The 25845-nt window shown below is 39.8% G+C and overlaps 1 protein-coding gene across 3 annotated transcripts in view; it reads left to right on the top strand.

The window, feature by feature from the left end:
• The window catches only part of sh3kbp1 (SH3-domain kinase binding protein 1), a 43868-nt gene that overhangs the window by 12614 nt on the left and 5409 nt on the right, over positions 1–25845 (top strand). The window contains exons 3-15 of one of the 3 annotated variants that reach the window (XM_005932150.3): positions 7034–7148; positions 8838–8944; positions 9767–9902; positions 10080–10156; positions 11218–11313; positions 19433–19502; positions 20987–21081; positions 21176–21271; positions 21371–21422; positions 21542–21613; positions 23811–23946; positions 24047–24117; positions 24233–24339. In XM_005932150.3, coding sequence (XP_005932212.1) covers positions 7034–7148; positions 8838–8944; positions 9767–9902; positions 10080–10156; positions 11218–11313; positions 19433–19502; positions 20987–21081; positions 21176–21271; positions 21371–21422; positions 21542–21613; positions 23811–23946; positions 24047–24117; positions 24233–24339 — 1230 coding nt within the window. The remainder of the gene's footprint in view (positions 1–7033; positions 7149–8837; positions 8945–9766; positions 9903–10079; positions 10157–11217; positions 11314–19432; positions 19503–20986; positions 21082–21175; positions 21272–21370; positions 21423–21541; positions 21614–23810; positions 23947–24046; positions 24118–24232; positions 24340–25845) is intronic. The other 2 variants (XM_005932151.3, XM_005932152.3) reach the window with 2 other exon arrangements.

Below are 25845 nucleotides of genomic sequence, written 5' to 3'. Positions count from 1 at the left end.
GGAAGTACCTTGCTTACAGTCTCATGAGAGGAAGTAGAAAAGTGCTACAAACCAAGGGTAACAGGACTCAGCAAAGAAGTGCATCTATTGTCAGGCTGTTCTCTGTGCAGTCAGGCTTCATTTGTGCTGACTGAACGTCAGCGCTCGCATTCACTGTCAGAGAGCCGGACAATGGGCCTCCAGAGGCTTCGCGTGGATGTTGTGTGTGTGTGTTTGAGAGAGTGTGACAGAGTGAGGCTGTGAGTAATCCAGTAATACCAAACTGGTCTGTCACAAGACTGCAGTTATGGGAATAAGTGACTCTAAGCTTTGCCATGTGGAGGAATGTGTGTGTATGTGAAGATCTGTGTGTAAGGAAGTGGAGGATGTGGACACACAGGTTTAAGAGCAGTGACAGGAAGTAATTGTATGCACGCGTCATTGCGGCTGACAACAACCGGGAAAGATAACTCACTGTAATCCTGATTTTTGCGTTTTTCAGCTTTGGATGTTTTTGTCTGGCTCGGCTCAGGCTAACACACTCTATATTCTGAAACTTGTTAATGGAGTTGAATTCTTTAGATGATATTAATAATAATGGCTCAGTTGCATTTTCTTTTTAGATTTATCTTCTTTTTGCTGCAGCCTTTTCCCTCCAAGAAAACAAGTCGTTGATATCCTCATCATCAACATCCTCACAGACTCTTAGCAGAGGTGGAGGACATCCTGTTTATGGGAAATGCTGTAGCCGTGTGACCTCTGTTCATTGGACAGGCACATATTGAAAATCAGTATCACATGCTCTGATCTGACATGAAAGGCTTTGGGAGTGAAAGTGAATGTTTGTCTTTCCAGCATTTACTTTAGACAGAGAAGACATTAACGCCCAGACTTTTAGTAATAAAATGAACGTTGCATGTGTTTAAGCATTGTATGACATGATTACTAATTACTCTACTGCTTAGTCAGAAAAAACATGAAAATACCGTCCTGTGAAACACTAAGAACATCCTTATTGCTTCGATAGGAATTAAAAGCCATGTGCTGCTGTTCAAATGCATTTGAATAAGTGATCATCAACTAGGTGACCACCTATGGAGAACTCAAGTGTGTGTTAACACAATGCTACCAGGGGTGAACATCGCAGAAGTGTCACCCGAAGGTCAGACCTTGGGGTCAGATTAATGTTCAGTGTGTTTGACCAGCTGTCAAGCACAGTGGTGGACAGGTACAGGATATGCAAACCCTCCAGTCATTGAGTCGACCATGAACTCTTCTTTATCTTCTATATAGTCAAATGTGAGGCCATCTGTCCAACAGCTAAGGTGGCATGCTTCAAGTCAAGTCAAAATTTATTTCTATAGCACATTTAAAAGACTAGCGTACATCAAAGTGCTTCACAATAAAACCGCAATGGGGGCAGAACAAGGAACAAATAGTACAGTTACAATTAAAATTACCTTACATGGTGTAGTGCAGGCCGAATGAAAGTCAAACTTATTTGCTTCAAAAGCTAAGTTGAACAGGTGTGTTTTTAAGCGTGATTTGAACAATAGATGATGTGTGATTATTCCAGAGTCTAGGGGTGGCAATGGCAAAAGCATAGTCACCTCTGGTTTTTAAACAAGACTTTGGTTGCATTCGGAGCAGCTGGCTGGAGGATTTTAGTGCTCTCTTTGGGTTGTACAGATCAAGGAGATCAGTTAGGTAGCTAGGGGCCAGGTTATTTAGAATTTTAAAAGTGAGCAGAAGGATTTTGAAATCAATGCGATATTTGACGGACAGCCAGTGTAAGTTAGCGAGGATAGGGGTGATGTACTCATGCCTTCTAGTGCCGGTTAAGAGGCGTGCTGCTGCATTTTTGGACTAATTGTAGGTGCTTGACTTTTATCCTTAGCATAATAAAGTGTTCTTAAGCTTAAGGGGGTTTCAGATATTTCTGAAGTGACTATTTCATTCTGACCCCTGGACAGAGTTGTGAAATAAGGACAGAGTGTATAAAGCAAGGGAAAATATAATTTTGCACCACTCTTCTGCTTCTCATTTCACAATAATTTTACAAGCACTAGCTCTGTTTCCCCATTCCTCCCTCCTCTGTACATCAGACTGTTCTGAACACCCACTAAGCAGCGGGTGCTTCAGTGCATTGTTTTATATTATCTGTGAAGAGAAAAGGTCAGAGGTCTGGTAATAGGGGACACACACAGCAGTGTTGAGCATTCAAACACTTCAGGGTAAAACACATAGCTGCCGTAAGGCTTTTAAACATTACCAACTAACACACGCAAACACAGTAGTGTACATTGTGCAGGTGTTTCCTGTTCAGATATGATGAATCACGCTCTCTTCCTCTTTTCAGATGGATTTCCTTTTTCTCTGGGTTACCTCCATATCCCCCAGGACAAAATTGCAGTCGCGCATGAATGGAGTCATAAAAAAAGACAAACAGGAGAGTTAGCTTTTTCCAGGATTTCCATCTCCAAACATAATGATTATCTAAACAATGACCCTGAATTTAAAAAAAAAAAGACATTTTCTATTTTTGTTTAATCCCTTTATAGCATTTCATGAAGCTGCTAGTAGCTGCTAGAAGCTGCTCTCTCTCCTTTCACATATATACCAAATAGAAGCTGTAGGCTAAAGAATGCCTGCTGTGGGTTTTTGCGTAGGTTGGCTTATGCAGTGTCTCCAGCCTAAGTGTTTTATTTTCACCAGTCAGTCTATGGGCACTCGTGTCTGTGTACGCATGTTTCTGAATGAATATGCGTGAGGGTTTTTTTCCCCTGCAGGACACATAATCTTTAAAATCAGAGGAGGAGGCTGCAGCGCCTGCCCGCAGAATCAATATCTTTTTAAGTGGGTCTACATTAACACTGCATTAGCCTACTTAACAAATGGCAATGTGTTGGCTGTGACTAACTTTTTTTTATTCCAGTGTCTTTAATTTGGTAGTGAGCCACCATAACTCTCTTATTTCACTTCAAACGTTGTTGCTAACTAGGTTTGCTAGCTCAGTGGCTGACGTTAGGCTAGGTGCGATCATGACTGAATGATCACAGCTGATGAAGCCAGGAATTCTACTTTTCTGTTTCTATCCAAATACATCTACTTCACAGGGAATTAAAGCTCCACTTGCAGGGCTAAGCTGAGTGATTTGACAAATTATGCAATGTTAACAACTGAATCTACGATAGAATATCATTGCATATAAATAACGCGGTGCTTTCTCCGTTATGATAAAGTCAAATGATTTTAACTGCTGCCATTTCATTCAGTTTCTATGGCTCTTGTGCAATGAGGAAACTTTTTCTTATTTTTATATTGCATAGATTATCCAAATTAAGCTCTGATAAGAATTTACCCAGGAAACCACAGCGTTATCACCAAGGTCAAATTTGGTTGGAGTATGACAGCAAAAACTGATGTTGATGAAAAGGTCCAGGCGGACAGACCAAGAAATATTGATCTATCGAAGTAATTTGGTCATTAAATTGTCATTAGAAGACAGCCACACTATGTCTTCTCCATATACACGGACTGGTGTTACATTCATCTTTTACTGTTTACTATAAACCACTACAATAATTCCATCTATCCATTTATATTTTATCTACATGGAACTGCTGTCTCATTTGTTTGCTGTTGAACTTAACAGAAAATTCAATACCCTGAGATGGGCATCAAAAAACAAGACAAGCGCAGGGCTGAAATAAGTTCAGAACTACATTTTTCCATATTTATTGTATCACAAAAGGGTTAAATGTTTAAAGCACTATATTCAGTTCACTTTTACTTATATAGTACTAAAATCACAACAGCAGCCACCTCAAGGCACTTTATATTATAAGATAAAGACCCAACAATAATACAGAGAAAACCCCACAATAGTCAAATAACCCCCTTTGCAAGCACTTGGGGAAACTTGGGGAAAAACAAAACACTTCTGCTTGTCACCAGACAATAATGCATTTAGTGGAGACATCTTGTATCACATGTTGGTAGTCACATGATTAAATTACATATACAGTAAAAGATGGATGGAGGTAGTGTGATGTCAGTGATTGGTTTTAGAAGTCCCTTTTTGATTAGTATTTTCATTTCCCCAAAAAAGTGAGGGATGCTGTGAGACCACATACGAACTTGCTTTTAGCCAAGGAGAATTTTTAATGACAATAATTATTCCACATCCATTTATGGCCAAAAATGAGTGATCGAGACTGTAAATTCAGCAGGAAAGTGTTTACAGAGGTCAAAACAAAAAGGCGTTTTCCCATCGTCACCTGGTGGTTTTCAGAAAGCAGGTTTAAGACACTTGTGTGTTTTAGTGTTTTGTTTTGACTATGATCTATGACAAATGGGAAAAAAAATAACCACTCTAATGCTGTAGCATGTGCATTGGTTGTGTATTGTACCACGAAGAACATTTGCAAGTGCTTAGGAAAAGAGAAAGTACAAAAGATAAGTTAAGTGAAAAAGCAAAATGAAAGAAAGATTTAAGAAACACAGGGAAAGAAAATATTTAAGATGTCTTTGAACATTTCTTCTCTGCCATCAGAGGGCATTATTATAAAGCTGTGCTCACTCTGTAGTTCAGCTGAATAAGAAACAGACAGCAGAGCAGGAAGTCTGAGGTTTAACAGCTGCTCCTGAGTTGAATGTCTTATTTATAAAAGGATAATATGAAACAAGTTGATGGACGTTCAAGGAATATGTTGAGCTGACAGTGCACTTACCATAGACAGTATAAAAGATGGATCTAGCCACCATGATGCTACCCACTAGTTTTGGACTTGACATTTTGAAGCTTTAAAGTTACGTAGATGAAAGATGGCTGTGCTAACGTATCAGCTGAACTGTACTCAAACTGCAGGGGTGCCTCACTGAAGCACAAACTCCTTGGATGGTTTGTACAACACAGAAGGACGTGATATTAGTTGATAATCAAGAATTCAAAATAGCACACAGTGAAGAGGTTCAGTTTAATAACTAAAAGTTATTAAAGTTACAGGCATGAAAAATTTAAATTTTTGTGAATATTTGATATGGAAAAAAACTTTATTTAAACACCTTGAGTTCCTATGAATATAAATGCATAGATATATTTAACTTTTGCTGTCTGGAGAACAGTTTTTGTTCAGTACTTCACTTTTTAATTAGCCACTTCCTGTTTAAAGAGAAGCACACAAGCCGCACGCCACTTTTTAATTGGCCTCTAAGCAATGGGGATCCAGAGTCTTTTCTCTGCTGAGTGCTAGATAGTGTTTTATAGTTGGAAAACCAAGACAGAAATCTTCACCACCATTTTCAGTCCCCATCCTATTTCATTTCAAAAATGTCTCTTTTTTTGCCTCAGATAAGCTTCAGCTGTTGTCGAGGAAACATCTTCTCATGTTGATATTTTTGGATCTCAGAGGCTCATTAAGGCTTTCACGCCAAACCAGGCAACGCACACCCAGATTGTGTCTGAGAGGTTGGACTGAGTCAGTGTACCCGGGCCCGTCTGCTTCGCTGAGCTGCGTTCGCCACAGGCCAAAGCTTATGAAACAGTGTCATGATGAATGTGGTGGGGAGATGTGAACCATTGCGTCTAGTTTCCCAGGATCGCTGTGGTTACTGCATCTCCCCGTTTGCCGTCTCCTTGTCTCCTTGATTTTTTTGTCAGTCGGCGTATTGGTCTGCTCGCCTCTCTTCGGCTTATCTGATTAGTTTTGCGTGCTGTCTTGTGATTTGTTATGAGAGTGAAAGTCACAGGGAAAGAGGGGGGGTCTGCCCTTCTTGATGCTACCACAGTAAGAAATATGTCTCCTTCACCTTAGTATGAAACTGGTAATATTTCAATGTGTCAGCCTATGGAGCCATCTACGTGACAGGAAAAAAGTGAAAAAGCGTCATAGTATTATATTTAAATGGCTTTTATTTACTTAGGCAGATTCCAGTTTCTTGTGACACTGCATCTGTCAGTACATTACGTTAACCATTCAATGTTCAAAGCAGAATAGTGAAGAGTTGCAAACCTTGTACCACAAATTGCAGGATATAGCACCCAAAATGCATACACTGAAGGTGGATAGATTTAACAAAAGGCAAGGTGTCCGTAAGCAGTTGCCATAAGTCCATAAGCAAAGAGACAGATATCCAAAAGGCAACTTATTAAATCCCAGAGAGCACTGAGGAAACATGGGGAGACACACAGGCAGGATTCACAGCCACTGTGAGAAAGACTGAAGGGAAGAGAGCACAAGGGTTTGAGTGCAGGAGAGTAACGGTATGCAGCTGAACCTAATTTGGGCAACAGGACAGAGGAGGAAGTAAAACTAAATGCAAGAGGCGAGTGACAAATAACTACTAAAGTAAACCAGGAAATAGATAACAGCTAAAACCAGGAAATGAAGAGACGTGAATGAACTTAAGAGGGGAGAGGACTGAGGCAGTGAATGCATAGAATACTAGTGAACAAATGAAAGTCAACAATAAACAATAAACACAACTTAGCAACAAGAAACCATGAAGCATCTACAAGTTGTGTGTAAAAAAAAGAAAGAAAGAGTGTTTTTGTTCAGTATTTTTTGTTTCTAAACTTTAAGACTTGTTCAAAAATCTAATATAATTCAAGCACGTTTTTCTGTTGAGCACCACAGCGGTAAATCGTGTCTCGTGACGATGTTTCATCCCATAATTTATCCCTAGCAAATGCCCAAGTGACTGTACATGACATCACGGTCTGTTTAAGCTGTTTGTCTTTCCGTTTGAGTGAAGCGACAGTCTGGAATACGTAAAAACACAAATCTATAATAAATTTGATATTTACACTGAATCACAAGCGTTTTTACTTGAGCCAGACTAGGTTGCATCATATTAAGCAAAATTATTGTTGACAAATGGGATTGCTTTTTCTTTTTTGGCTGGGAAAATCTGTAATTATGTTTTTTTTTAAAGCTGGCATTTAGACAAAGATGCTTTAATACTGTCATTTATTAAATCCTGGCTGGTCTTATTTTTATCATATATGTCTCTGCAACCTACATTTCTCTAACCTGTGCTCCTCTCTCTATAGGAGATAAAGAAGGAGGGGAAGAGGGATGGAGGACAGGCAAGCACAATCAGACCTGACCTCGCCAACGGCAGTGCTAGCCCCGTGCTGGACTCCACCGTACGACCAGGCAGGAAAGGTACTCGGCTCTGTCTCCTACATTCATACACTGTGGTCATTCAGTAGCTTTAAGGCTTCAGGCCTAAATATAGATCCTGTTAATGTGAGGAAGGATTTGGGTCAAGCACTGCTGAGCATGTATACACATACTAGACAGTCACTATATGCTCCAGGGTAGTATGTGTGCATCTATATTGGAGTCACTGGATAGGTAATTAGCCTATTAGTGTCATGGACGGATTACTTTGTTTGGCAATCAATTAAATTTTTAGTGACTTGCAAATTAGACTAAAGGAGCAAATTTTTGCCAAAGGAAAATTAAAACATGCATTCAGAAATTGTTATGCTCTGGAGTTCCATTCATAAGATAGAGCCAAAAGATGCAGGATAAAGGGAGGCAGGTAAACGTTTTGACAGAATTACATGAACGAATGAACAAAAGGCACTGGTGTGCACAAGCAGGATTATCCAAACAGAATTCCAAACAAGGCCAGGTGTCAGGGAAAAAAATCCAAATTCAGGCAATTTGTCCAGGCACGAGAAAACTGACAGAGGACACACAGACAGGCAAGGAAGGTGGTGGATAAACTCAACAAACTAACAAACAACAAGGAGATCAGGAGGGCTGTAAATACAGAAAACTAAGTGAACACAGGTGAAGCTAATGAGAGTGAAGCTGGCAATACTGAGTGTAAGAAAATAACAAAGAGGGGAAGTAAGACACCAGGGATACACAGGGATACTCTTACTTCCCGTCCTATTTTAAAGAATTATATAATTGTTGAAAATAAGACGGGAAGTAAGAGTAAGCATCACACAAAAACCACAGTGATAATGGTGATAACCAAAAACTAAAGGACGCTATTGTAAGAAATGACCACAAGGAAACAGTATGAGCAAAAAAAGAATCTCAAACTCACGCTGAGTCAAAACAGCTTAAAAATGACAAAGTAGAGACAAAGAGATATAAAAGATCTTAAAAAGTTGCCAAACAACTGCAACAAGACAATGAGTGAAGGAGAAGAAGAAGATGTGAAGCATAAACATAATTGCATACACAGCATGACCATACAATTTCAGTCTGGGTGTTTTCGTCCTATTAAGGAGGAGTGTGATACAAATAGCAGCTTTTAAACATTTTTTTTTCAGGTTAACAATTGGCATTACTCCAAGAACCAGTATTAAGTTTAATACATGGTTGTACACATTCGATTAATATGCTCCTCTTGTTTTGCTTGGATTCCACATCTCTTCTTTATAATCACTATCTATTGAACCAGCCTCTGTAAATACTACACATGCTACACATCGAAATATAAGGTGAAGAAGACTGACACCTTGTGGACAAAAGAGAAGGCGCAGGGTCATGTCTTAATGCCCCAGCTGCTGTAGGATGAGTCAAGAGTAATGAGCAGGGTAATGAGTGTAAGACAAACAACTGCAAGGCCAGTATGAAGTGCTTGGTGTCAGTAATGGTTAGGCTGCCCTCTAGCTAAAAGGTCAAAGGTTGCCATCAAAGGCTTCAGCCATGATGGCTTTTAATCAGTCTTTAACACCTGCTTAGTCTCTGTAAAGCACTGATTACAGATAAGCGTGTGAGCTCATTATGTTACATGTAAGTCTTAGATATGTCTACATATAAACTGTGTGTGTATGTTCTCTTTCTGTTTATGTGGTTGTGGTTGCTGTGTGTATGTGTGCTGTGCAGGAGAGCAGATCCGTAAACGAAGATGTAAGGCTGCGTTTAGCTACGTTCCTCAACACGAAGATGAGCTGGAGCTGAAAATAGGAGATGTGATTGAGATCATAGCAGAGGTGAGAACTACATCATGAGCCTACAATGTAAAACCAGAAAAAAGGATGCAAAATAGCATAAAAATAACATTTTAGGTTATAGACGACAATCTCACATTAAGGTCCACATAGCAGTTCTGGAGCTTTCGGGCTTTCTCAGAAGAATGAACTTCCCAGTTATAATAATGGGTTATGAGTGCGGCAACGGACTGGCAACCTTTTTATGCTGTAGCCAAACATTTGCCATAAGACACCAAGGAAAACTCCAGGCTTCCACCCTGAATTAGACATTTATGAGTACTTGGTAGCCATTTCTTCACGGTTTAAAAACTAAAAGAAAGAAATCGTGTGTGTGTCCCCGTCCCTTTTGAAAAAGAGTAAGAAAATTTAGCAAAATATATCTACTCAAGTAAAGTCAAATTTTTAAATTGCCATGTTAAAAAATGAAATGCAGGAAGAAAATACAAGTAACTGAAGTTTTATTTCATCAAATGTGTAACAAGAAAGAAAAATTAGATAAAATAAAATGTTTAAATAGTATGTATTTTTAAAAAATATTTAAAAAATTTAAATTTTACTTTTAAACGTGTACATTTATGTATTTATATTCTTTTGAATAATTAAGATGTTGAAATTCTCATGTTTTCTTTATATATTAGTTATTTATTCTTTGGTGATCACCACAACGCTGCCCTATATTTCCGAAAAAGCTTTTTTTAGGCTTTATTGTTTGTAAAGAACATTGTTTTTTTCCACTAATTATATTTAAAGGAGTAAATCTATGTATATCTGAGTGTATAAACGTGTGCATGTTGTCCATGTTGTGTAACTGTGTATGTTCAGGTAGAGGAGGGCTGGTGGGAGGGAGTTCTTAATGGGAAGACTGGAATGTTTCCCTCCAACTTCACCAAAGAGATCCTCACTGATTCAGAGACGCCCTCTTTGGACTCGCAGGAGGAGAACCGCAGTGGACGCACAAGTGAGTTACAGCTAATCAGAGGGTGGGGACATATCTAAATTTAAAAAATCCATCACTGCTTCTGATTACAAGATTTATTTGTTTATTTTCAAATCTTTTAATTATTTCATGAAATCAGCCCTTTTTGCATTGCTGCAACAAACTAAGATGTGTTGTGCATTATTTGTGTGTATGTAGATAAGGACAGCCCAAGCAGTGAAAGCGACGGTGGGGACAGTCGGTCAGAAACAGGGTCAGAAATCCCTCCCAAGAAGGTAAATACAGTCAAATACTTGTGCATTAAGTGCTACCTCATCACACTACAAGCTTCCTTGGGGGGGTGATCTCCTCTATAAAGTCAGCCATGAAATTAAAAGTAGGCAGGACGGTCACATTTGTTTTTTCAAAGCCTGCTGTCTTTTGGGGGTCAGGGGAATACAAAGTGCAGATTCTGAATCTTTACAAAGACTGCATGACAAAATCTGTACTTCCCATAATCCTATGCGCATCCTCTGACTGCTCAGAGACTGCTGGTCGGCATGAGAGGCATCTAAATAATAGAATGAGGATGGTTATAGTGATTTGGTTGGATAGTGCATAAAGCTAATTATTAACACTCCACAGCTAGTTTGTCCATAAATTTGTAGGTTGAGTTAAAATTAATAGCGACCATTTTAATTAAACATAAATTATATCTCAAGCTCATTTTTAGTGAATGAATTTATCTTCTTCCCATTTTTTTATTTCAGCATATTAACTATGGCTCAAGGGAAAGATAAAAGAAGGGTAAAGATGGGAATATGTAACAACTTTCTGGTAATTTAAACACTAAAAAAATGGTATCATGTTCAAAGCAAAGTGGTAAACTACTCAACTCAAGTTACAGTCAGAACAATAACCACAAAAAAAGAAAAGGATCCCATGAAAAGCTGGAAACTCTCCTAGGCATTCCAAATGTTGTTTACTCGCTGTGGTTTATACCACACGGAGACACTGCAATTGAATTAATATGAGCTTCATGTAAGGTCATATTAAGGTATAACATCAGTCAGCAGCACAAACCGATCTAGTGTTCCTAGCACCTGGCCTTATTTTGGCAACAGAAATGTCTGGAACAGAGGAAGCATACAGACAGACATAACAGACGAGGATTATGATGCAGGGGTGGTAACTCTGAGTACATTCTGAGTCATAGATGGAGAAATGAAACTTTACAGGGTCAATGGATGAGCACAAAGGAAGCTGTTGTTGTTTTTCTTTCCTATTTATGATTTTGGTTGGACTGCTCCTTTAAAAGATAATGCTGTTTTTCATTATATCTTTTTAAACCCCCTAGGGTCAGCTCAGAGGGTTTGGCTTTGGTAATATCTTTAAAGACCAGCCCATCAAGCTCAGGCCTCGCTCAATGGACGTGGACTCGGAGGTGGACAAGGTGAGTCACACACACCCAGCTGTGTTTGTGTCACTTATGTTCACTTCCTGGAGACACACAGTAACAATAAACCAAGTAATCAGTCTAAAATTAAATGACTAGCACTATGGGGTCTGTTTTGTCCCCATAAGGCAATTTAGTAAACAGGTCCCCACAATGGAAGTAATACAAGTATACACATTCTGCTTTATACACTCTATTTGATAGACTTTTTAAAAAAATTATCATCAACAGCAATGAGGAAAGGAAGTCACAGCCTTTGGGCCGCCCCTTCCTCAGCTTCAGTTTTACAGCACAGGAAGTGGTTTTATGTTAACACACATGCACACACACACATGCACACACACGCATCCTGTAGGGAATTGACAAGCAAAGCAGAAGTGAGAGCGCAGCAGGGCAGACAGAGAGAGCAGGAGAGGGGAAGGGAGTTGATACAGCTTTTCACTGACGTCTACATATTCACGTCTATTCTCCTGCTGCGTGAGCTGATGTAGCAAAGCCTCGTGCGAGTTTAACTGGAGACACAGAAAAAGACGGTAGGGACGGGTATTGTCCGCGTATTTTTGGAGGGTTATTCATTTTGCATATTCTTCTCTTCTTCATTGGAAATTAAACAGCGTAACAACATAAAGCCAGGTGAGGCAGGAGTTTTAAGCAATGTATGTTTTTGCTTTTCACACTGTTGTCAGCGAGTTTTGTAAATATTTCTCAGGGAAACACAGAAAAAGAGATAACGGCCACCAAGAAGACATTTCTGGGGTATTAAATGCTACAGAATTGATGCTTGACATGTTGGGATGACAGTGGAAGGGTTATGGATATAGACTTAAAGGGCTAGTTCACCAACAAAGCAGCCTAAAAGATGATGGTTTTATGTGTGTTTTATGCTAAGGAAGTGTTTGGGATACCAAAACGGGGCAAATATAAGCAATAAAAATATGATTTTTTTATTTTGGCTCCTGTTTTAAACCACAAATATTAAAAACTGGACATAAAATAGTCCAGTTTGTAGACAGCTTTTTGAACTGAAAGCCAAGGTAACGTCACCCAACTTTTTTTGGCTTAATAGTTTCCATTGAAGGATATGGTCTTGGGTTTGTCTGTCAATTTATTGTAAATTTTAAAACATTTTAAAAGTGAGATGTCTGAACGTCAATCTTGGTGAACAGGGCTGGTAATTAAAGTGAACTTTAATGGCAGTATTAGTAGGAAAATGCTGGCAATCAAGAAATGTAAAAGTCTTTATTAAAGAAAAACAGAAAATGTTAACTTGCACGCCAAGAACAGTCAGCAGCTAAAAATTACAGACGCAAACAGCCTGAAAGTGAAATGCTGCTAAAACATTCATTAGGATGAAGGTAGAAATAAAGAACATTAACTATGTCGATGAAGGTGTGTTTAAAGAGCGTAAAACGGTCATTAAAACCAGCACACTGGTCATCAAAGCCTCCTATTTAGCAGCAGACTGTGTGTGTGTGTGTGTGTGTGTGTAAGTGAAGGATGTTTGTCAGCCTGCCCTGTTAGTGGGAGGCCGTTATGCTGCTTTATGGTGAGACTCGTCTCCTCACTCAGTAATGAGGCTCCAGAGGAAGCATCAGGAGTATCCATCTGGGTGAGTCACACGAGGCCGTGTAACTTTTCAACTGAACGGTCGGTTGTTTGTACATGTGTGTGTGTGTCTGCGACTGAGTGGTGTGGCTTGCTGCACAGACGCAGAGTGACCACATGCGAGTTTAACGCAGGTGTTTATAATTTGGATTATTGCCATTGCAGCAAATGGAAACGCTTTTCTTAGTGTTTGTTCAGCGGTTCCTCTTTTTATTTTCATTGCGGTGACTCAAAGTCACTCAGGCTTGACATCAACTGTCACCGGAAAAAAAGTCATTGGATGTGAAATAGAAACCAGCGGGAACCTTCTGATGCGAAAGAGAGACAGCAGAGACTTGGTGCATTTAAGTATGCAGTATGGTCAAGACGAGCTACTGAAGTTCAAACTGACCATGAGAATGAGGAAGAAAGGTGATTTAAGTGACTTTGAACGTGACATGGTTAAATAACTGGGAATCCCCTGGGTTTTTTCCAAACTAGCATCTCTAGAGTTTACGGAGAATGGTCTAAGAAAACATGCAGTGAGGGTCAGTTCTCTGGGTGAAAATGCCTTGTTGGTGTCAGAGGAGAATGTCCAAACTACTTCAAACTGATGGAAAGGCAGAAGTGCACATTGAATGTTGAAGCAGATGGGCTACAGGAACAGCAGACCACAACGGGTGCCACTCCTGTCAGCCAAGAACTAGAAATTGAAGCCATTTTTTATTCTCCAAATTGGACAATAGAAAATTGGAAAACTGTTGTCTGATGTGACCAGTCTTGATTTCTGCTGCAACATTTGGTTGTTAGGGTCAGAACTAAGCCTAAACAACACGAAAGGATGGATCCATCCTGCTTTGTATCAACAGTTCAGACTGTTGGTGGTGTAATGGTGTGGGGGGGATATTTCCTTACCATAATTTGATCCTCTTAGTACCAGCTAAGCATCATTTAAAACACCACAGCCCCCTTGAGTACTTTTGCTAATCATATCCTTCTATAATAATAATAATAATAATAATGGATTGGATTTATATAGCGCTTTTTAAGGCACCCAAAGCACTTTACAATACCACTATTCATTCACTCTCACATTCATACACAGGTGGAGGTAAGCTACAGTTGTAGCCACAGCTGCCCTGGGGCAGACTGACAGAAGCGAGGCTGCCATATCGCGCCATCGGCCCCTATGGCCAACACCAGTGGGCAAGTAGGGTAAAGTGTCTTGCCCAGGGACACAACGACCAGGACAGAGAGCCCAGGGATCGAACCAGCGACCTTCCGGTTACAGATGCGATTCCCAACCCCCTGAGCCACGGTCGCTCAATGTGAACTCATTGTCACTGTGGTCATAGGGCCTCCACAGTCACCAGATCTCAGTCCAATAGAGCACCTTTGGGATGTGCTGCCAATAATCTGGAGCAACTATGTGATTCTCTGAGGAGTGTTTCCAGCCACTTGTTGAATCTATGAGATGAAGTATTAAGGCAGTTCTGAAGGCAAAATGGGGTCCAGCCCAGTACTAGTAAGTATACCTGACAAAGTGGCCAGTGAGTGTATGTATGTGAGTGTAGGATAACATCTTAACATCAAACTTCATCAACTCACACACTGGTTGGAGTCACTGAGCAGCTGAAATATATGTGAATGGGCCAAAGTATCAGTTGGGGGTTTTGGCCAAAAAGTGAATCAGCTGTAGAACAATGGAGGACATAATTAATTGCCAGTTTGTCAGTAACCCCCCCCCCAAAAAAAAAAAAAAAACACAAAAAAACCAGTTTCTGTGCACAGCTTTTCTTAGTGAGATGGTGAGACAGAAAAATAAAGGAGTTTTTGCTGTCATGTAGCAACACTCCAAATCAAATGTATTTGGCTAGTTTTTGGGTAGATCAATAGTTTGTGGCTCTGAACTCTGAATCTGGTATGGATACGATGATGACATGATGATATTTTAAATCCAAGAGTGCAAACATCAGCTTTGGCCAGGTTAACTGCAACTTGACTGGTTGGCTTACAATTTTTTGCAGCTGCACAGCTGTAATTGTAAGTGTTTCTCTGCAAGAAAGCAAATACAGAATTGCTCCTTATATTAAATAAAAAGTTAACTTAAGGGGCTAGAAGTTTGTTAAAACCACAACCCCAGCTATAAGGTCCACTTCCTCTCCTTGTTGGTGATGTTGACTTTTTTTTCATTGTTGAGTCACTTCAAAAGCCTGTTTCATGTGACACGAAAGGACTTTTAGAAGTAAGTTGTAAATAGACTGGTGCTTATATAGCGCTCTTCTACTCTACTTGATCACTTAAGGCAATTTATACAGCGCGTCTCATTCACACTCGGATAAAGGCATTAAGAACATCTCACCTAAGGATACTTTAGGATGCAGGCTAGAGCGACCAGCGATTGAACCACCAACTTTCTAATTAGTAAATGACCTGTTCTACCTCCTGTACCACAGCCATTAAAAAAATGACAGCCGCTAGTATTCCCAGTACTAACCAGACCCTGCTTGGTGTCTGAGATCAGATAGGACTGACTGTACCCAGCAGTCATCTTGGCATCTTGCTTCTGTACAGTTTATTCCAAAAAAACATACATAATTTGAAGCCAAATGGCTGAATCAATGAAGAGATGAACACCTTCATTTCAGTGGTCACTGTAACATAAACATTGCATGTTTAGTATCAGTTTTCAAATCTGAAACATTTACATCAGCGGTAAAGTTCCCTTTTTGTTTAAATTAGTTTTAAAAGTCTTCACGTCAGCCTAATTTCAAGGTGAATGCATGTTTGAAATTAAGATCATGGAGCAAATTTCTCTAAAACCTGTTCAGACACAACCTGGTAAGGCTAAAATGTAACCTGGGTTTAAATATAAAAGTTTAGTAGCCATCTATGTAACACCTGGACATTGTTTGAGAATTGCAAATAGTGTCTTTGGTTTAACATCTGATTTGTTCGCGCAGCGGCTCTGAGCAGACAGCCACTCAGCATCCGTCTCGTTGTTTGTAAAATAACCTACTGTTTCCATCAGCTAGGGCAGTGTGGTGGTGAGGCCCTGCAGCCTCAGAAAAAAAAGTGACGGGTTTAAATTTGCAGAGGTGTTGAGGAGAAAGAGTGCACTTTCACTTTTCAAGCAGAGGTAAAGAAGACGTGACCTTGTTTTCCTATAGGCATCTTTTGAATGATCTGAGAAGACGGCGTTTCACCTGATGGGTTTTTTTTTTTAAACAAACCATTACATTGTTTACACCTCTCGCAAAGATCTCTTCAAAGTCTTTTCACACCATACCAAGCCGGTGAAGATCTGCTTTACAGTGATGAGGTGATAAAATAGCACCCTGCACCGTACATGCAGCTTCAAGGGTTATGTGAGGATGAATCAGCATGTATTCATTGTGTGCACACTCTATGTATGAGGTGGTACGGTTTGATATTTGTTGAAGGTCACGATAATATTCTCATGCTGCTACTTCTACAGGACTGTGTGCTTTTGTGTGTTCACAGTTATGTTTTTGCAGTAGGAAACCATATATGGCATAAAGGATTTCAGTTCTGCTTGTTCGAAGAGTAGTATCGCACAAAACCTCTCTGCCATGTTGTAATGGTCTCTCTTTGCTTGTGGCTCCACATGGGTCTCATTAGGGAGGGTAGAAGACAGAAAAGGGGAGGGTTTGGAGAGGAGAGGAGGTGGCACGGCGGTGTTGGTTTCTCCCGACCGAACAGAAGAAAGCAGTGTGTGTGTTTTCTCCCAGACTGAGTGCTGTTTGTGTGTGGGTATGTGTGTGTGTATTTTTCCTGAGGAAGAGCAACCACTGGTTCCACAAACATGAATGAGGGATCCACTCCAGCTGGGAAACAACGGCTGCTTTAACGGCACCCGCACACTGTAGCTGTAGCGTGTGCGTGTTCAACATGATCAGCAAGTCAGCCTGTTGTGCTGAATCTGAGCTCATCCTCTCTAATTATCTGCTTAGACTGGAAATGTACCGGCTATGTTAGTCTTGCTTTTTACCCTTACAGTTGATTTTTTTCCCCCCATGATTTTGTTTGGCTAGTGTTCCTATTTTCCTGTTATGTGTGGTTCATTTACTACCAATTTGAGTGAAATTCTGTGAAATGTTTCACCAGTGCTGACTGCCACTGCTGTCACGGTGTACTGTTCTCCATACTCGAGCTTATTTTTGATTGATTTGTCCTCATCATTGAATTCAGTTCAATGACAAGCAAAGATGCTATACTCAAGTGCAATTAGGAAAATCTGAGTGTGTTACTTGAATACTGTGAGGCCCTGAAGAAGATTCAGAAATGTCAAGTCATGTTAAGTTATTTATAAAGAAACTTCACAATGTTTGATTTATAGATTTATGTTTGCATTTAAATAAAGGCACAAACATACAATACTGTGCAAAAGCCTCAAGACAGCCATCATTTCTTTATGTGTTGCTTCCAAAGAGCCAGAGTTTTCTTCTAACTCTTCTAATGTGGGCTTACACTGTGCGATTTGTGGCTCGTTTTGAGCCGATTTTTCAGTTTCAGAGTTTCGCCTTCATCCTGTGTCGTGCATCGTGTAGTATATGTGGGATAACGAGAAGTGATTAACACCTCACGTCCAGCTCCTGTTCATCAATCGCTTGGTTGTAAGAAAATCAAACCTGTTTGAAATCCTGTCGGCCGTCGTGAGGGTGTCAACGCAGCCTCTCACACTGTGCACACGCAAACACATAAATGTCGGAGAAAAAGACGGAGCAGCACGGCAGTTCAGCGTGTGATCTAGACACAAGCAATGGACGCACAATTTGTAGAACTTTGGCAAGCTCATCCGAGCCTTTTCGATGTGGCCTCACAAAATTATCACGACCACAACAACCGTGAAAATAATTGGATGGACAATCCTGCTCAATCACAGCTGCCTGATCAACGTTTTTCATTAGCAATTTAGCAAAGTTGATGGTGGTGGTGTGAGTCTGTGTGAGTGAAAGACAGACAGGGAGAGCAAGCGACAGATTTTCTGTTATAACCTTCATGTTATGGACGCACAGTGTGAGCATTCAGGTGCATCGTGACCTACGAACTTCTAACCCCTGCGAGTCAATCGTGCAGTTTGAGCAGATGCTCGATAACGCAACTGAAAAACTGTATGCCCAGCTTAAAGTGGTGTTTCTTTGGACATTGGCTGCCTCTTAGCGCATTTTCAGTACTTATACCAGGCCATTTTCAGAGCGATCTTTGTTTTGTTTATTAAGACACTTAACACTGATCTATGAATCATTCATGCATAAGCAATTCATGCCAAAGATAAGAGACTGACTGGTTTTTCACCAAAAAGGTGATTCCCAAAGAAATATTAGCAAGAAATGTGGTATGTCTCACAAGCTGTGTCCTTAAAAGCATGTCCTTAAAAGAAACTTAGGAAAGTGGACAAGTGATGACTAAGACCTATCTGCAGCAGATGAACAGTATTTCAAAAGTCATGTCCTTAAGAAACAGAAAAAAATCTTGTAAAGCCAGAGCTAGCACACAGGACTTAATAATACATCCGGCCCTTCAAATGATTCATCTACTGTTCCCTGAAAACCCATCAGAAAATGTCTCAGTTGAAGGGTTTCTATCAAGAAGGCTTTCTTAAGGAAGGGAAATAAGGACAAAAGGCTGAGGTATGCCAGATTACACAAGAATTGGGCTGACAACCAGTGGCAACAGGTCCGATGGAGGGATGAATCCAAATTAAATTGTCATCGGTATGTACAGTGGAGGTCAGGGAAAAGGTAAAACACCCATCTCGGAAAAAAAAGTGGAAGCTCTGGTATGGTTTGGTGCCAAACACAGAGAGAACCAGCAGCCTCTCCAGAGCCAGGACATCAACATTAATGAAGCAGTGTGGGATCGACAGAGAACAAAAAGCAGCCAACATCCAAAGAGCTTTGAATGTCCTTAACCTCTTAAGACGCGAACTCTTCCACAGCATGCATTTTTAATTTCTCTTTGATATTTGGGCTGATTGGGGCCCGATGAATGTAAAAACAAAGAATTACCAGATTTTTATTTTTTTTTTTTACCTTATTTTTGTTTTTAAGAAAAATAAGATCCACATATGAGGATATTCGTTTAAAATTCTGATAGAACAGTAGCAGTATAATGTCCTCGTAAGTGGGTATCAGGCCCTTGTAGAGCTAAATTTAGTATTTCGGTCTATCCATCCAGCCATTTGCTTCCGCTTATCCTTTTTGAAGTTGAAGTACAAAGGTGGTCATACTAAATATTGTCTTTCAAGTTTGTTAGAATTGTACAAAATCTGTTTTTTTCTTAAATCCTGTATTTTTATTAATATTAGCATGTTGCAATAAATATTGCTACACCTATTAAAGAAATGGGAGCTAGCAGGAGGCTTTTGCACAGTACAAATTGATAAATAAAAGATGAAAACATGATGACTCAAACCAGGAAGTGCCTAACAAAAACTATGTTAAAACATAGATGAGAATGTGAAAGAGTCTGAAACTTAAGATGTTCCAACATCTCTTCCCCCACTCAGGCCAGCGACGGGAAAGCAGCGAGCGTTGCAGTTGAAAGCATGAAGACTGAGCCTGACAGCAAAAGCAAAGGTGAGAAGTTGCATCTTAACTGTCGTGTAGGCGAATCTAGCAAAAACACTGTGCTAATGACAAATCGACGCACATGTCACTTTCAGCTCATCACATTCTGGTGTTTGGTCAGAAATCCTTATTCGTCATATTTTAACAAAGGGAAACCCCTTTAACAACTATTTCAACCATGAAGAAGAACAGAAGCCTGCTAAAGGAGCAGAGTTGCATGTAACATGTTCCAAAGTAGCACATTACAGTAATCACATGACTCAGAAATGTAGTGGATTACTGTACATGTGTACTCACCTTCATGTTACAGTTGTTACATGTGTAACCTGTCCCTAAGTTACCAGATAGAAAAAAAATCCCCAAATTTTCCCTTTTTCTGCACTCTCAAAATGCAATCATCTGGCCTTATTTCATGTGGCAGGAAGTGAAAAATTGTGGTTTAGTGGTTTACAGGTTTTGAAGATCTTATTTAAAAGAAGAATATTTGCTTAAACACTAACTGCATGCAGGCTAGAAGCAGCAAGCATCACAAAAGACTAAAACAAAGCATACCAAACAGAAGGTTTCCCAACCAAGCAGCCAAATTTTTAACAGGTAACAAAATGACAAGCAGTCCAAAATGTGCCTTACTTAGGCAAGATGACATGTAATTTAATCTCAAGACCTAAGACAAGGGTTCGAGGTCTGTCTGCAACCGCCTTTTTATATTTACCTTCATATTTGATCCCTTTTCTCTTGCCGTTTGAGTAAGTTTAGATAAATTAGACGGTCAGGACTCAGTACTAAAACCTGTTGGTTACTTTAAAGAGAAAAATCATAGTGTGGGTTTAAGGAAACCGTTCCACAATGGTAAACTGTCTCTCAGCTTTCTCAGCATTCCCCTGGTTCCTGCACATTAAACAATGATGCTGAGAACGGCTCGTAAAATCTCAAATACATGTGCAAACCAAACAGGATCCCTCCATGTGTTCCATTCGGTCAACTAAAAACCATGTTTGCTATCATTTCCTACACTTTTTGCAGGTTTCCTTTCATTCTAATAAAGCGTTGTTTCTTATTATCATAGTGTCTAATGTTGTTACACTGTTTTGAAAGTGCTTCCTCGTTTGGGCTTTTGTCCAAGCATGTCCGTTTATACAAGAGAACAAACTATTTTTTTCAGAGTGAATGCGTCTGTCCATTATTAGATCACTGATAGGGATTATTATTGTTTATTGTAAAACGTATGGATAAAAGACTTTAAAAGATCATTATAAAAAAAAAGACAAAACAAATAAAGGGATTATTTGGAACTTTTTTATATTTCCAATTATAAATTACATTTTTTGCTCAATGTAAACTGTGTTGATGACGTTCTTGCATAATGAAAACACATTCTTCTATTTATGTAGGTCAAATCCAGTTTGCCTTCTTTGTCTAAACCCTCTTGTTTCTGACTTTTTCGGTGGTTTTGTTCTATTAAACTGACTTGACTCCTTTTGACTGGCTGTCAGGGCGGGAGCAGTGTAAAGTCCTCTTTCCATACGAAGCACAAAATGAAGATGAGCTGACGATCAAAGACGGGGACATCATAAATATCATTACTAAGGTGAGCGAAGCATTGTGCGATTTCGTATTCGCATCTGCATTCACTTCCAGGCATCTGCAAATTCAAATAAATACTTAAAAATGATTTTGTCCAGGATTGTGCCGATGCAGGCTGGTGGATGGGGGAGATCGGGGGAAGGCAAGGTGTCTTCCCAGACAACTTTGTCAAGCTGCTAGAAGTTGAGAAAGAGGTGATTTTGTCAGGACTCGCAAAACTTTCCAGGTTATAGTGATGTTTGAAATCTGCAGATGTGGTTTTGTGATGCTTCTGCATCTGTATGTGTTTTCAGAGACCAAAGAAACCGCCTCCTCCAAGTGCACCGTCGGCAAAACACACCACAGGTAACAGCTCTCATCTTCCTGCTTGTTTTTGTGGTCTGAGACTATAAAAAAAAATAATAAAGGAGGGGAAATAGTAAAAATAAAGAAAGACAAAAAAAACCTTTGAACTCTGACTGCAGAGAAAAAGTCAGAGGTCAGGAAGGCTCCTCCTGAGCGGCCTGAACATCTTCCCCAGAGAGACCAGGATCGAGGTAAAATCTGACCTGCTTTGACTAGTGCTCGGCTGCACTATCTCACTTATTTGCTCGGCTAATTACTAACATCCTTCATACTAATAATAATCATATAACACCCTGCTGGGCTTCTTTGCATAAAAAAGACAGATTATTTTCTAGGTCAAGTTTCTGCAGATATCACTTACGGGAATTGCCCCCGCTATTTTTTGAGCAAAATAGCAGAGCTTTGATTGAAGAGGTGCATCAGTATCAGTCTGTGTGCAACAGGAAACTATGGGTTTTTATGTGGTTTTAAGCATAAGAAAGACTGGCATTGACTGTGCTGCTGGTGTGAGACGGATGTCTCCAGATGTCTGCACAGTGGCCGCGATGTCATTGTATCAGAGCAGCACGAAATTATGTCTTTCTTTTATATATATGCGATATACTGAGATTGTAGTGGGGTTAAAAACATACAATCAGAGATAAAAAGTGTCATCAGCCTTATGTGTTACTTTGTACCACTGTCAAACTGATTTCCATAACTCTGTCATACATTTACATAAAGTAGCAAAGTTTCTATGATTGGAGTTTGCCTTTGCTAAAAAATAAAAACCCCAAACAATTAAGTACGTAAGTTCTATGATTTTGTGGCTGACAGTTTTTAAGGTGTTGCTTGTTGTTACATCAGTCAAAAGCAATCGTACTGGTACACTTTTCCGTGTGGCTTCTTTGCACAGCAGTACATGCTGAGTAGGAGGGTGCTACTGCAGCTAAGTGCTTTTAAGAAGTCTCCAAAAGCATGAAAGGTTTTACCATGCACAGCTAAAAGTCAGTTTTTGAGACAGTTTTGGCTTTGTTGTCGTTATTTAAAAGATTAAATCCTTTTATCGGATTAGTAATAGACACACTATTAATAAGACTGATGCAACTGTTGTTTCTGGGCTTTTTTTTAATAGTTACAGACTCTCAGCTTGCCTCCATACACTTGCATTGAGTGCAATTTACACTTCAAAAACAGCTATAGGTTAAGCTCTTTACTTCCACCTGCAGCAACAAACATGAACTATCCCGCTGAAGCATTCAACAGTTTCTTCCATAACATTTAGAGTCCAAATCTGGTTTATAGACCAGTAGATGAAGTTTGTGGAACATGAAATAGTTGGAACTGGTTATTGTTTATTTAAGTCAGTTTTAAACAATTGGGAAAAGGATGAAAGTTGTACCTGTTTACTTTTACAATCTTTTACTGCATACGCTCTGAATATTGTATTTAGTCCTTTGTCCTTTGTAGACCTGGCATTAACTGCAGGTCACTCTAGAAAAGGAGATTTTTAATCTAGACTTATAATAAGGATAGTAAGTATCCTGATTGGTTGCAGGTGTGGCCACCTTTGTAAGGGGAGTAGGGGGAAATAAATACATTCTTGATTAAAAAAAAAGATCCAGAAGCAGGCTGGAGGATAAAGTGACTCTGCTGTAAGGAAAAATGGATGTAGAAAACAAATGGCAGCAACTTAATACTTCTCATATTCATACTACCAACATGAGCACTCAGAGAACACAAATCCCCCCAAAGGGCAAGAGCTAAACTTTGGTGTTTTGTGATGATCTTATTACACTGTGCTCGCATCAGCTTGTTATTAAATAAATAAAAAGTGTGATGTACAGCTCTTTTCACATCTATTCTTATGCTGTATTACTCAAAATGATTTCTTGAATTGTTTTTTTTCATGGTCAGCTATGACCTTGGGTCAAGGTCAGATGCATAGCCAATCCAAGTGTTTCACTGTGCACACTGGGTTAAATCTTGGATGAAATCACGCCAGTTATTTTATGCAACAGTGATGGAGGATTTTCTTGAATTGTAACATAATAAATGGTTCTTGTTTGGCTCATTTTTAGTAGAAGCTTAAATACTTGACAAATACCGCTGCCACCACCTCGATGCCTGATCTTTTTTAATCCTTTCTGTCCTCTGTTGCCCTGTTTGTGTGTTTCCTTTTATTTCCTGCGGCCCTCATCATCCTTTAACCTTTACAGCTGAATTATTCCTCTTCAAAGGTCAAAATTTGTTCATTTTTGCTGAGGCAGCCATGTTTACCTTCCCCTTGTCTAATGATGCACGTGTTTGAGTCATGCTTGTCCCTCTGCATGCATATCCAGCTCTGATCTGCTTGTGTGTTCTCATTATGTTGTATGATTTTTGTGCGTATGTTTGTTTTGTGCGTAGGTGAAGAGGTGAAACTCGGAGACCTCTCTAAGCCCACCCTCCCATCTCTCCTTCCCAAAAAACCCCTCCTTCCAAAGTCAAGCGCCTCCTCTTCCTCCCAACCCCCGCGGCGTCCCGAGAGACCGCCCACACTAGCGTCAGTACACACACAAACACACTCAGATACAGAAAACGCCCTGATTTGTACATGCCTGAGCATAATGAGCCTAATATTTACGTATGGTTTACTTGCTCAGGTGTGATAGCCCCAAATCTGAGGGCGGGGCTTCGATACCAGATTCTGCCCCTGACAGGTCACATGACACCGGTGAGTTAGACTGACAGAAGCATCGAGCAGTGATGCAGTGTCAGAGCGGGCTCAGAATTTTTGCTCTGCTGGAGTCTCTAATATGTTTCTGCATTTCTGGTGTGTGTCTGCACAGATATGGATCTGGACGCAGTTGTCTCTTCTACAGAGAAGCTGAGTCATCCAACGGCATCGCGACCACGAGTCACGGACCGCCGACCCCGTTCACAGATCATCACACCAGTGAGTCAGTCTGTAGTCGGAATGACAATTATAAAAACCTTTATGTTTGCAGTATGGTCATGTTTTACCAAAAAGTCGAGGCTTACACTGATGTCTTAGAAATTCTGACATCGCTCTATGTAGCATAAGATGGTGCCACTCTTTATTCAAGTTTTTGTTTTATTTCTTTTCTTTCCAACCAAGTGTGGTTTCTTTTTGGAAGGTTTTCAATCAGAAACATCAGCCATTGTTTGCTGATACATTTACTGGAGAACCTGTCCTTCTGCATTACAGGAGATTTATACTTGCTGTTAAATCCACACTGTAGGTACCTTGTAACCATAAACCCCCCTGAATAAGTCTAAATCAGCACTTAGTAGCTTAAACATTGCTACAGTGCTACATTGACTCACTGCACCATCTTTTGGTATAAATTTGTATTACACATAAATATGGCCTAGCCCTGTTTTAACTTCTGTTGATACGCCTTCAACAAAACACACAAACTCAGGAAGTTTTAGCAGATGTTTCTTCACATTCTTCCGATAGCTTTAGGCACTGAAATTAAATTCTTTTTCTTTTCCCACCCTCACAGCTTTTAGTAATAAATGTAATTCAGGGAACTCAATGAAACATAGCTTTGTTTTCATGCAGTCACAAATGTTTTAATCAAATTACTTGCATTTTTATCACTTCTGTTTGCAGCATTTCATCAGGACTTTGTTACTTCAATTTCACCCAAATCAAGGCTTTTGATAGCCAACACCCCCTCACCACAGATTTATTTGTGACCTTTAAAGATGCTGTCAGGCAAATAAGCTTAACTTCAGAATAGACCTAGACGTGTCACGACTGAGCAGCCGGTGCGTTTCAGATGCGAACCCAAATGCAGACACAGAAGAACAGAGCTTTAATTCCAACAAAAGGCGAGCCTTTATTTGGCTGATTGCAGGTGGCAAAACATGAAACTAAGAAAACAAAGAAGACTGTGAACACTGTAACTGAAAGACTATGAAACTCAGTGAAAGAAAACTATGAAAAACCATGAACACTGAGTAACTATGAAACACAGTGAAAACAAAAACCTACGACACTCTCTGACTGAGAGATAACAGACGATGCAACGCTGAGCACAGGAAGACTGAGGACTTAAATACACACGAGGTGATCAGGGGAAGCGGGGACACATGAGGACAAAGCTGACTAGAATTAAACATAATTACAACACAGGGGAGAGTAAAACTAACCACATGAACACAGAACATGCACGATCTATTTCAGAATAAAACAGGAAACTAGACATGACAACACTAAGCCTACAGACCTAAAAACACATGATAAACTAAAGAATCCAAACATGGAAACCAAGGAAACAATAAATAATGGCTGCCTTTAACCTAAACTAAATAGGAATAACACATGATCACAAAGCTAACATGAGAAGAATACCAAAATAAACTCGGAGCGCTGGGTCAGAGGCCCAGGCTGTGACAAGATGTTTCTCCCCATTTCCATTCTTCTCGCTAA

This window comes from Haplochromis burtoni, unplaced genomic scaffold, assembly GCF_018398535.1.
Source record: "Haplochromis burtoni strain Fernald_Lab_line unplaced genomic scaffold, NCSU_Asbu1 Contig_155, whole genome shotgun sequence".
NCBI lineage: Eukaryota > Metazoa > Chordata > Actinopteri > Cichliformes > Cichlidae > Haplochromis > Haplochromis burtoni.
The sequence above is the reverse complement of the archived record's forward strand: the minus strand, read 5'-3'. Positions and strand labels throughout refer to the sequence as shown.